Source organism: Triticum dicoccoides, chromosome 2A, assembly GCF_002162155.2.
Source record: "Triticum dicoccoides isolate Atlit2015 ecotype Zavitan chromosome 2A, WEW_v2.0, whole genome shotgun sequence".
In the NCBI taxonomy this organism is placed as follows: Eukaryota; Viridiplantae; Streptophyta; class Magnoliopsida; order Poales; family Poaceae; genus Triticum; species Triticum dicoccoides.
In genome coordinates this window covers 501,779,052-501,792,288 of record NC_041382.1, presented here as the reverse complement: position 1 = coordinate 501,792,288, position 13,237 = coordinate 501,779,052, and the positions used below count along the sequence as shown (strand labels likewise).

Here is a 13,237-nt window from a genome sequence, read left to right as displayed (position 1 = left end):
TGTATGTAAACTTCGCCATATGACCACCATCAACCAACCACAAATATGAAGTAGGGTATTACGTCACCGTGTGACATGAATCTGTATAAACTCTACGTGGCAGTTTGTTCACCTTGGCAATGAGTTTACTTGGTACATTATTGGGGTAATCTAGATCATTAGATTTAGGCGATTAAGGGTTCTGATTACGGGGGTATCATTTATGCTGATACAACATTGAACAACTTTAGAGCGTTAGATGCAAGTAATCGTACGGCTGGTGTTATATGGATCTAATCCTACTCGCGCTTTTAATATTAGTGGAGATGGAGATGAAGATGAAGATAAAGACGGAGATGGAGATTTGCTCTAATTACGTGGAAAAACAATTTTTACAGGTATTTAGTGTGTTGGAGATGTAGTGTGCGCCGTAGGGAATTGGTGGCGCACGAGTGGCATGGAGCAGCGTCCAAAGCCATGAGCACACTCCAAGGCTCTTCGCTCCAACAACCCAAGCCAACCAAAACGAAAGCGGAAAAAAACAAACGTTCCACGCACTCCAACACTAAACACCAACGCTTTTCTCTCTCTTCACTCCTCCCTCGCTTCTCCATCTCCGCCTCCCTCCCTCTCCCTCCTCGCACCAAAATTCCTCTTTTTTATTTCACCTCACACCAATCCTTACCGTCCTTTGCCCTCGCGTGCTCTCCTACAACCCAATCCGGGCTGCTGGTCCTTGGATGGACTCGGGTCTCGACTAGCTATAGGCCCTGCTCGGCGCGGAGGGCGCGCGACACTCACTCCTAGGGTTCTTGGCCCGGGGCTTCTCCAATGGTGCTGCGGCGCTTCGCCTGGCCCTTCGGCGGCCAGCGCGCCTCCTTCTGTGGCAGCTTCACCGGGTGGGCCGCAGGGATTCGATCTCGGTGCCCAGAAGCTGGATCTTTTTTCCATTGGTAATACTGATTTCATCTTCTTTTCTCTTGTCAGCTGGAGGGAGTGCCCCATGGGGCTCGTCGGGACTGAGTTCCAGGTGGTGTTCGATCTCCCACCAGGGCTTTATCAGGTGCGTTATGCTCGAATTGCCTAGATTATGCTCGAATTGCCTAAATTACGCCCGCTCCTCGCTCCGATTATGTATTTGTGTGCTGTTGCACTGTTTATCGCTTTGCTGCTAGGCTTGTTAGTTACGATTGGCGTGCTTGTATGTATGAGCTATGGTGTTTTTCAGACAAGCAGGATCGAGTTGCTTGTCGGGAGGGCTTATCGTGTTGATTTTGTGTTTGTCCTTGTGTCCAATTTTTCCTGTCAGACGGGTGCATGGACGGCAATGCATCTAAGGTTTGTTGCAGTAGTTGAGTTGTGGTGGATGGCCATCGAAGGTGCTGGCTCAATGTATTGTATTCGAGCATGAATGAACGGATGAACCAGTGAAGTAGTTATCATTGACACACAAGTGAGAATGTAGCCGGTTCTTGGGTCGAGCTATTTTATGCGCACAAGCTGTATCCATTTTGCCAGCAGTGTGGCAGGCAGAGAGCTTTCATACAGATTTACAGTTAGTGAGCTTAACTGGTGATCTGACATTAATTGCACGCAGTGATTAAAATCTGCATATGGATGACGAGGGGTGGTTTACTGATGTCAGATACTTTTTAACTGTTACGCTTCTATGTGACCCTTTTGCTGCTTTCGATGACTGTCTTGCAGTGTGGCAGGCAGTAGCCGTATGAAAACTCTGGTTAGACATAGGATCACAAGGACTAGGCCTGGAATAATGTACAATTGGCCTACAGTGATTTTGTTTTGTTTTGAGGAATGCCTAACATAATTGATGTCTTGTTTGATAACATATGCTACTGAAGTTCTATGATTGTAGGCCCTGTGCACTAGCAGATAAACCAGGTATGGTCGTAATAAATGACATCTTAGATTCAGTGCCAGATACGTGCCATATTTTTATGTCGAAACGATGGTAGCTAACAACTTCTGATAGTACCGCCATTCGTTGTAGAGCATGCTGCCAAAAAAGCGGGGAATCAAAAGTTGACCTGTTACATTTACTATTTGGAGTTTGAGGGGAAAGACTGTTGTTTCAGCTGCACCATTGACATTCCTAGTTTTGCACTTTGACCTGTACAAAAATTGTAAGGATTCAACTTACCCTTTTTCATGGTTTGGAGTCTTACCTGTTTCAAAGCCATAGACATGCGCATCTATCTAGTGAACTTAATAGGTAGGGAGTTATTAATCTTTAATGCTAAAAAACGAACCAGGACAAGAAGCTGTTCCATGTCTCCATAACTCCAGACAAGAAGTTGGAGATGTTATGTAACGGGCTTAACGGCTGCTCTAGATTTGAGTATACAACATCAATGCCTGTAATGCCGTTTGTAATTTGCAGTATGTTGTGACCAGGTTTCCTTTTTTGCCATTTATTCCATCTAAGCCTCTTTTCTGCTGGAAGCTATTAATACTTGAATTGTACCAAATTTGTCTGATTTGCCATGCATTGACATCCCTTTACCTTGTTACTTAGCAATCCATAAGATCTTTCAAAATTATTGCCTAATTAATTATAACCATGGAATCTTTCGCATACTCAATATTGGGTTTTGTATTTTGGCTGTTTTGCTCCAAGATTAGCACCTTCTATTTCTGCAAATGCAGCCAAGCATGACTCTAATTATAAAGCCCTTTGCTGCTATTCTTTTACAACTCACTCTCTATGTAATTGTAGGAAACATTGCGTTTATGCAGCAAATTTACTCACTTGTTATTGAACATTCTACCATTTATCCCTATAAAGATGTCAAACTGGTGGCGGCGGTCTGGCCACCTTTGGGCTATGCCACCTAATGGATCTGGCAGAAGCATAGTTCGTTGGATCTGGCCCAGATTTATTTAAATCTGTAGCAATATGGGCATTGTGCTAGTGACGTTCCCAATGTGATTCTTTATAGTTCCGTTCTTAGGTTAGGAAGCAACTCAAACATGATCTTGCTCTGGTAATTTTTTTGCCGATAGTACATTCCTTCTATGCTTTCTGTACCAGTGCCCCACTACTTCCGTACAATATTCTCCAGCTTCTGTGTTTTATTAATGCATATGCGTACATTGATGTGGTCTTTTGGTTCAATTCAGTACCGCTTTTTGGTGGATGGTGTCTGGAGATGTGATGACACAAAACCTATTGTACGTGATGAATATGGCCTGATCAGCAATGAAATGCTTGTCACACTTGTGGAGAATAATACACACCCGGCTGTACAGCTAGAGCCACCTCCCATTAGAAGAATGAATTTGGATGAGGGTACTATCTTGACAACAGTACGTGTCGAAGTTCCAAATTTTATTTTTTGTCTTGCATAATTCATAGACTCTCCTGAATAACTAATGCTTAATTGTGTACTGTGCCATAAATCTCCATACAGATGCCACCAGAACCACCATCTCGAAACTCAGGCATGCAGATTGCAGTTTTCCGCCATCGGGTCTCTGAAATACTATTACATAATACCATATATGATGTTGTTCCTGTTTCTAGCAAGGTTAGGCTCTTGTTTTATGATCAACACTTTGTCTTTGACCATGCAATAATCAGTTTTCACATAAGTATTTCAGATAGCAATTTTGGACGCTCGGCTTCCTGTCAAACAAGCATTTAATATTATGCATGATGAGGTATGTGTTTGCAAGAACTGCTATGTGTGCTTTTGTTTTTTTTACTTCGTTATGTCTGAACTTCCCTGTGTTGGATCATCATGTTATTGAGGAATTTAAAAAATATTCTTGGAACAAGTACCCTCATCATTAGCCGCAAATCCCATCCCGCCCTATATGTTCTACAGTTATCCAAATTCTTATAGCAGCAGACATCTCCTTTGTCTTTACCCAGAATAACACAATTACTATCACCACTGTACCTGGCATTTAGTAACGTAATTTAGATGAGAAAAATTATCATTTACTTTTCAAGGTTCTATTTGTGTTGGTATTTGTCCTGGTGTATTCATTTATGGTGTGGTCCACTAGCCAACATGTGATTTACCTTGTCAATCAAATACCTTAAGAGTAGTACGCAATTAACCTTTTCTTGTTTTAGGGCCTTGCTTTGGTTCCTCTTTGGGATGATGGCCAAGGAACCGTAACAGGCATGCTAACTGCTTCTGATTTTGTATTAATTTTGAGAAAGGTGAGATCTCAATTACTGTATTTCTTCCTCTGTCAGCGAGGTTTTTACTAATTCTCAGATCTGCAGTTGCAGAGGAACATTCGAGTTCTGGGCCATGAAGAGCTTGAAATGCATTCAGTTTCTGCTTGGAAAGAAGCAAAACTGCAGTATTATGGAGGGGCTGATGTCGCAGGCATGCAAAGAAGGCCATTAGTTCATGTATTTTCCTGTACATTTTCCAGGCTTCTCTCATCTGATTAGCTGTGTAAACATTCTAAAGATCAGCATTGGCAAATAGGAAAAACTAATTATATGCCCAGAAATATAATGCTACCATCACTTTCCAAAATATGTCAATATCGTTACTTGAACATTCATATTGACTGATCTACCATTCATTATTGGGATTCTTTCTGCTAACCCAGGCCTTTTGGGATATGGTAGAATGGGGCCTGGCTATTCCAAAGCCTAAATTCCCCCGCATCCAAACATGCCAGATAGTTTGAATCTTCTGTATTTGCAGGAGTTGAAAATTGTTGGAATCACATTTTTTTTAATTCTTTTTATCAGTAAGGTGAAATAATAATTGTCCTTTTTCTTTCTCAGGTTAAGGATTCGGATAATTTAAGGGATGTGGCACTGACTATAATACAAAATGAAATATCTTCAGTCCCTATCTTTAAGTCCTCGACGGATATATCAGGGATACCGTTACTTAATCTTGCAACTCTTCCAGGGATTTTGAAATGTACGGTATTTTTTATGAGACTTTGTTCTCCTAGCTAATTTTACATGCATCTCGACTTGAGCTTACCTTTACCTTGATGATGTATTTAGTTCTTTGCTCAAAGCTCCAAGAACAACCAGAAGGTTATCCCATTTTGCGAAATCAGATTTCCAGTATTCCTATTGGTACATGGTCGCAGCATACTGGAAGGGCAAGTACTAGACAGCTTAGAACATCGGGACTGAGTGCTCCTCTAATTACTTGCCTGGATTTTCTTCTGGAAGGTACCATATGAATGACATTTGAAATGCAGATAGTCATGTCATTTTCCCCAGTTGATCCATAAGAACATGGCGCGGTGGTTGTTGGCTACATAATCAAATTAAGTAGGTGATTAGTTCCTTTTTTTTGAGGGAATAGGTGATTAGTACCTTCTTGAATAGTGCAGGTAATCAATTTCAAGTGATCAAGTCTGAAATAAATGTGCCTAGGACTTGTACAATGGCTTCTAACACGTGTCATCATTGACTCATGCAGACATCCCATTAGTTGTCATCTTTTGCAGTGACACATTTGAGTTTTACCTGTTAACTCTAATACCTCGCCCTCCTGAATTATAACCTCTGTCCAGAAATAGATGAGTTTTACAAAGTGAGCAGTCAAACTTCCTAAGGACTAATAATATACTAAAAAACATTTAGGCTGGTTTAGACAAAAATGATACATTTAGATTTGTTATGAGAAATACATTTACCCTGCAACAGGTTTGGATTTCCCCCCCTAATACATTCACACAAAATATAATGGTCAAAGTTGCATATCGGAGAATCGTCTATTTATGAATAGATGGAGTACCCATTAAACAGTAAACAACAACAAACAACAACAAAACCTTTAGTCCCAAACAAGTTGGGGTAGGCTAGAGCTGAAACCTATACGATCTCGCAACCAACTCATGGTTGTGGCACATGGATAGATAGCTTCCACGCACCTGTCCATGGCTAGTTTAATGGGGTACCCATTAAACTCTCAAACGAGAAATTTGGATAGCTATATTTGTAAAAGAGTAAAATACCAGAAGTCCTAAAACTATTTGAGGGGTGTCAGACTAGTCCTGATACTATGAAACATGCATATGTAGGTCCTAAAAGTTTGTCAAGTGTGTCACCCGGACAGTCCTATCAGTGTTGCATCAGCTTTGACTTGCATGCGTGTTAGGTCGACCACTGTTATGTGGCAATATTTTGCACAAAACCCACCATAAAGTCCACCCTTCTAATTTTGTGGCCCCTTCCCTTCGCACTCGCCCTTTCCCTTGGCTTCCTCTCCACCTCCGACAACCATATTCTAGCGGTGAATGTGGCGCAAACGCAAAATTGGCAGCGGTGTACTTGAGCTCGTGCCCAATATGTTCCACAAGGTGTCCTACATCTACTTCCTCGTCATGGCACAACTAGGTCCCGTAGTTCCTCTTGTTCTTGCCGTCTACGGCCATTATGTTACTGATGCACTCATGTTTGGGTGGGCACATCTTGTCATATGCAATATAAACCACCAAGCGCCTCAAGTTCTCCCCATCGTCTCCGTAGACCGCATCAGATGACGCGACGGCAATGCTCTTCACAATCGATGCCACCTTACAAGTTGCGCCACTATCGTGTTCGCCGTTGTCGCCACCGGCAATCAGGGTAAACGGAGTATGCCGAACCGATTCCCCCCACTCAGAGGAGCACCACAATGCGCCGAACACATCCTCACCACCGACTTGTCGTCCTGCGTACAACAACGCTTCAATAGGAATGTTTGTCCCCGACTTCGTTTCTCGAGATGCTGCCCCGATCTCCGCCAGTGGGTGCTTGGTACCCTAGGCTTGTTCCTCTTGGTGAGTTCTAGCTCGATTAGTCTGGTGTGCGCCTTCCTCTCTGCCCCCTCGTTATTTCCCATCGGTCAATTTGATGGTGTCGTTATTGTAGCTCCGCATCCACATGCAATGCACGTATTTGTATTCGTTCCCTTTTGCTTCCATGTTTCTTTGTCTTGTTTTTTTCTCCCTTTGTGCAATGCTAGTAGCCTATACACGAGGATTGTAAGTGTTTTGTGCAGGTTTATAGCTAGACAGGATCCGCTCAGGTGGGGAGGAGGGCAACAGAGAGGATGCGTGCAAAGAGGAGGTGCCACAAATTAGAAGAGGGGACCTTTTAGGGAGGTTTATGCAAAAAGCTGCCACATGCCAATGGTCAACCTGCCACGCGTGCAAGTCAAAAACTGATGCAGCACAGATAGGACTGCGGGCGACACACTTAGCAAACTTTTAGGACCTAGATGTGCATTTTCATAGTATTAGGACTAACTTGGCACCCCTCGAATAGTTTTAGGACTTGTAGTGTATTTTACTCTTTGTAAAATACAATAATCAGATTTTAGCTGTTGGATTCCTGGAAACCTGCCATCCACTTGAAATGCTTAAAAAAATGGGACTCATCTTACATGTTCCTTTTTAAACGGCACATGCGAGATTTTACATCATTATGAAGTAACTGCTACTGAATCTAACTGTTACATTTTCTTTTCATTCTACAGATAGAATAAGCTCAATTCCTATAGTTGATGATAATGGTTCCCTTCTTGATGTCTACTCACTCAGGTATTGATATACTGCTATTACTGTTCTGCACTTTTGTATTGATATACTCAATTAACCATGCTTGATGAAGTTGCCCACTGGGGCTTGAATAAACACTGGTTATCTTTGTCTGATGACAGGATGCACCCTAAAACGAGAGCTTGCTCTTAATAATTCTGGTCATTAATTGTCACCCCAACAGTCTAACAGTAGCAAAATCACAGCTTTGCTTTTTGGAAGGAATGCAGATTTTGTTATATGCTAAGAACACGTACTGATTAGCTGTTGCTTATTGCATTTGTATTTGAGGATTATGGTACAGCATTACAAAAACATAACAAACTTTCTGGTCATCAAACCATGTGCATCAAACTAATCTTGGTCAAGTATACCTACAGGTCACTCTTTATAACTATTACTAGATACACACTATTATCTATACCAATATAAGAAGACCCAAAGCGGGCAGATCCAACTAATCTTGGTCATCAAACCATGTGCATCTAACGACCTTGATTGCTCCAATGATGAGCGCTCAACATGTTTAGCGTGCAATCAATTTCATACCAAATATTAACATTAGGACTAACCATGTAATTAATACTACCTGTCCTAAAAACATATCCTACCTAATACATCAGCATGCTTTAATATCCTACCTTTTTTTAACTCTCAATTAATACCCTACCTGATATCAATGTGCATTGTACGTACGCATTTACTAGTAACTACTAGTACTAGATACACACTGGCCATTATTAGAAATGCACCGTCTGTATACTATTTGGTGCCTTTTCCATCGTACTCATGTGTCTATTCCCTTCACAGCAAGATAAACATGACCTATTTACCGCATTTTTCATCGGTCATGGATTTCTGAAAAATTATGTTGTGTGACTAAATTTCTGGTAAGGTTAACTGGGTTCATCTGGATTTTGAGAGGGTGGTACTAATTATCTTAGTGAAGTTATTAGAAAAGGAGTTGGTAGACCTATCCTGTTTGTCCTGGTGGCACTTCTGCTTGTTTCCTGATCAGCATCCTAAGCTGCTAAAGGATTAAAGATTCCTAAATGTGAATTGCATTCCTCATTGTACACTGCACATCAGTTGTGTGGTCCATTTGGTAAGGTTGATGAATGGCTGTGAGGTCAATAGTCCATGCATGTAATGTGGTCAACTGGCCGTGTCTTGAAAGTTGAAACTTTGAACTCTTTGCTTCTTTGGTCCATTTGGCATAATCTTGGTTTATTTTTGATGATAAATTTGGTGTCACCAGAAATCCTATAGCGTTCACCAGCTAATTTATATCCTTATTATTTTTCACATTTGGTTCTGTTTCAAATGTTTTGTGTAATTCCTTATTTAACACTGTCTTAAACTTTGTTTCCCTATTTGATACTGAAAATATTTCTCTTCCTTATCTAACATCAAGGTTAAATTTTATGCCTTTTATAACACTTCCGTCTATTTTGAGCCTTAACGGTGTTAAATAACACTTGAAAAGACCCTTTTGCCCCTAATGTGATTTTTGACCAAAATTTCAATACTTGCATGAATGTATGATTAGCCGGGTGTATTGGGTGTATACGCATACAAGACAGCACACGAATACCCGAATACGCATGCGCACATGGTATGGTGCGGTCATATGTGAGGCAAAGCTAATTAGCTAAGGTTACATGCAGCAACCCGTCAAAAAAAAAGTTTACATGCAGCAACAATCCATCAAGAGATAGCACGTACGAGCACATGCATACACCAGCTTCATGACCAATCGTGCATATATATTTAACCTGCCGTTAAAGCTCATCGCGGATAAGAAAAGAAACGTGACCCTACTGGCACTTGCGCTGCTCCCGGCCTCTGCTTTCCTACGCAGCACTGGCCCCACTCGTCTCATAGTGCCACTGCTCCACCGTCCGCCTGCCGCCGGCTGCGCGCCACGCCACAGTGAGCTCCATGCATACCGTATAACCGTAGGCACATGCCGTCGTGCTGCCACAGCTGCTGTTGCCATAGCCCAGGTCGCGGAGGTGAGCACTGCATCCTGCACGTCGCTGCAACCCAAGCCGAATGAGCCGCACACAGCAAAGCTTTCTTCCACTCACGTCGCTAGTTGAACACACATGCAAGAGCTCTATGTGTAAGGGCAAAAGTGTCTTTTTACATGCAATCTAACACCGTTAAACCTAAAAATGGACGGAAGTGTCATAAAGGGCATAAAATTTACACTTGGTGTTACATAGGGAAGAAAAAGTTTTTCAGTGTTAAATAGGGAAACACAATTTAAAATAGTGTTAAATAAGGAATTCTTTCTTTTGTATATGATGTTCCTGAAAAACTGGAGTTGATATACCCATGCAGAGCATCACTATCTTTAGAGAAAACGCCAGGATAGCTGATGTGATTATCTTGCAACTGCCCTGTTCACTCAATTCACTCAGCATTAACCTGTTTCTACAGTGATATCATGGCTCTGGCGAAGAATGATGTTTACGCTTGCATTGAACTTGAGCAATTGACCGTGGAGAATGTATGTTCCCTTCATCTTGCTTTGAGCCTGTATCCGTTACCTTCTTTTGACATGCATAAATTTGGACTCATGTGCTTCTGTGATGCCCGTTCTGTTACATAATTAGATGACACAGCTTGAATGTTGTGATGTTGGTTCATCAAATGTGAAAAGGAAGAAAATAGAACATGAAGTTATCTGGCCAGGCTGATGTCCAATGGCTCATTTATTTGTTGCATTAATAATTGAATGATTGAATCAGTGAGGTCAATGGTCCATAAGTCCACTTGAAACCAGGGCATACGTTCAACTGCACAAATTGCTATGGTTCTTGCTAACTCTGTATATATCCATGCACTGCATTTTTACAGTGTATTTGTCTTTGTGATTATAATCCCACTCTATACTGAACCCTCTTTTTAGGCTTTGGAGCTGCAATATCAGGTGAATGGGCGGAGACAGTGTCATACCTGTTTGAGCACGAGTACGTTGCTCGAGGTGTTGGATCAATTGTCTGTTCCAGGTACTAGTTTGTGAGATAAAGGCACATGCATGTAGGGAGTGAGTGAGGATTGCATTTTACATGAGATCAGTCTATAAAATTGATGATTTCAACATAAATTTGACAGATTGGTTTGAATTTCTAACATCATATATGTATCTTATCAGGGGTGCGGCGGCTTGTCGTTATTGAACCGATGACTAGATTTGTGCAAGGAATTATCTCATTGAGAGACGCAATAACATTTCTCCTTGGATAACATTTGTGTAGCCATTTCATACATGAAAGCCTGTTGTATTTGATTGGGACAAAATAAAAATGTTGTTTTGGCAGATGCAGGAGTTGTTCATATCTTCCATTGTGTTTTCACTTTGAAACTTACAATATCATGAATTATGCACAACCGAGCCTTCTTGGCAAGAACAGACCATGCCTTGGAAGCATGAAGACAGGACCGACTGGATCAGTACCGCCGCAACCTTTTCCTGCTTTGCTGATCGGAATGCTTCAAGGTGCTGTTGAGGCTTGGCTACTGTAAAGAAGGGGGAACAAGCTCAGATTGAGATTTAAGAGCTACAGAATCATTTTGAAGATTTGATGGAAATCATGGGGCAGCTTGCATTGTTCAGTAATGACCTATATGTTCTCATGACATGGCATGATTTCTACTGATGAGTTTCAGACAAAGCCCTGGCAACTCAAGAAACTGGATATAGATTCAAAAGTATGTGAAATCAGTCAATGTGTGCGTGTGTTGGTCATTGAGAATTCATGATTCTCAACAGTTGCTAACCGATTGCAATCTTGCTGACAACAGTAAGAACCAAGCTATGTTTCGCTCTAATGGTGTGTAGATCAGTTTATGTGCTGCTTGTTTTGAATAGGAATAGAGGTCGTGATTGGTGTAACGGGCTACAACGAAGACCTGAGACCTGAGAAGAAGTTTGCAAAGAAGGCAAGGAGCGCAGGACCTGAGACCTGAGAAGTTTGCAAAGAAGGCAAGGAGCGCAGGAGGCTAGTTATCTGTGGAGCTGAATGTTGGAACAACGAAGTAACCAACGAGTGGCTTCATAACTCATTTCAATTGCAGTATGCGTGCTTCTCTTCCATCATCTTTTAAGCATGGACTAACCGTGGTTTGTAGCACATTGAGTTTTTGCAACACCGATAGACCTGAACCACTCCCTCCGTCCCAAAGTCTCAAAGTAAGTGTCGCTGATCTAGTACAAAGTATGCGGCAGGGAAACCATTAGCATGAATTCTAAGCTGCACCTAACTGCTAACCCATTTTGACTTGATAAGAAGTCCTTGAATATGCATTGTCATGTTCACACTCGCGTTTTGCAGCATAAAGTTTGCACCGCAAAGAGGTCTGGGTCTTGGACTCTTGGAGAAGACAGTTACAACTATATGTGCAGTAAATCTTGAAATACTGAAATTTTCACAGCGATACCTTATACCTCGTCACTATCTAATCATTGCTACCCCTAGCAGAGTATCTGTCATCTTCCTGAGCCGATTTCTACTTTGCAATGGCAACCTTCTAGGTAGAATCTACTACGCTCAGATAACATGCTGCCGTGACCAACTCAGTATGTCTTATTGGTTCGTTGTAATGGAACTGCAACCAACATTTCTCCTACCAGTCCTGTGATCCATCAGTTTCCTAACCCTTGCAACATCCTCCCACCTGCCAGCATCTGCATAGATCCCGGCCAGGACAGAGTATACCCCGCCGTCTTCAGGGTTGAGCTCCAGCAAATGTCTTGCTGCAACCTCTGCTGCCTCCACATTCCCGTGCATTCGACAACCAGCGAGTATACCTCCCCAGACGTAAGTATCCCCTTTCGTCGACATCTTCTCCACCATCTTCATTGCTTCCTCGATGAGCCCGGCTCGACCAAGCAGGTCAGCCATGCATCCATAATGCTTAAGCTCCCGAGACACGCCATACTTGCCTTCCATCTCGGAGAAGATCCTCTTTGCCATGTCAACCAGGCCGGTATGGCTGCAACCGATCAAGACCCCTAAGAAGGTAACTCCGTCTGGCCGAACCCCCTCAACCAGCATGCGGTTGAAGTACTTGACTGCCACTGTGCCATGCCCGTGCATTGCCAGCCCGACGATGAGCGCGTTCCAGGTGAACACATTCCTCACAGGGCACCAATCAAACACCTCCTGGGCAACCTCAACACACCCACATTTTGCATACAGATCAACAAGCCCTGTGCACAAGAACACATTTGGCCGGGACCTGCTTTGCATTAAATACTCATGGACCTCCCTTCCCTTCTCTAGCGCCCCGAGATGTGCGCAGCATGACAGCACTGCAGTCAATGCAACATCGTCTGGCCTCAATCCCTCGCCCCTCATCCTGTTAAACAGCGCCACCGCCTCCTCCCATTGCCCGACCTTCGCACACCCTGCTATCACCGTGCCCCAGGACACGGCGTCCCGCTGCGGCATCGGATGGAACTCCTTCATGGCAAGCCCCAGTCGCCCAGTCTTGATGTACCCGTCCATCAGAGCATTGTAGGAGATGACGTCCGGTGTGGGCATTTCGTCGAACACCCTGCGCGCGGAGTCCGGCAGCCCGTTCTTGCCGTAGAGGGAGACGAAGGCGTTGGCGACGTGCGCGAACTGGAGGAGGTTGCGGGTTACCGCGACGGCGTGAAGGGAGAGTGCGAGCGGGAGGTGGAGGCGTAAGGAGGAGGCAGCGGAGA

General features: G+C 43.0%; 1 protein-coding gene across 2 annotated transcripts; it reads left to right on the top strand.

Moving 5' to 3' along the window:
• Window positions 1–542: 542 nt before the first annotated feature.
• On the top strand, window positions 543–10,870 carry LOC119355030 (sucrose nonfermenting 4-like protein). 2 transcript variants are annotated; one of them, XM_037621809.1, is made up of 13 exons: window positions 543–878; window positions 967–1,042; window positions 3,121–3,306; window positions 3,411–3,527; window positions 3,601–3,660; window positions 4,082–4,171; window positions 4,244–4,369; window positions 4,757–4,898; window positions 4,988–5,161; window positions 7,458–7,521; window positions 9,964–10,033; window positions 10,436–10,535; window positions 10,682–10,870. In XM_037621809.1, the coding sequence occupies exons 1-13, from the start codon at window positions 811–813 to the stop codon at window positions 10,771–10,773; spliced, it is 1,365 nt and encodes a 454-aa protein (XP_037477706.1). In that variant the 5' UTR covers window positions 543–810; the 3' UTR covers window positions 10,774–10,870. The 2 variants fall into 2 exon arrangements, with proteins under 2 accessions (XP_037477706.1, XP_037477705.1); XM_037621808.1 differs by having other exon boundaries at window positions 546–878; window positions 4,238–4,369.
• The last annotated feature ends 2,367 nt before the right edge of the window (window positions 10,871–13,237 follow it).

Coding starts and splice junctions, on each gene's coding strand:
- LOC119355030 (XM_037621808.1), top strand. CDS start 811: ATGGTGCTGCGGCGCTTCGCCTGGCCCTTCGGCGGCCAGCGCGCCTCC. Junction 879..966: donor TTCTGTGGCAGCTTCACCGG/GTGGGCCGCAGG, acceptor TTCTCTTGTCAG/CTGGAGGGAGTGCCCCATGG. Junction 4,899..4,987: donor TCTTCCAGGGATTTTGAAAT/GTACGGTATTTT, acceptor TGATGTATTTAG/TTCTTTGCTCAAAGCTCCAA.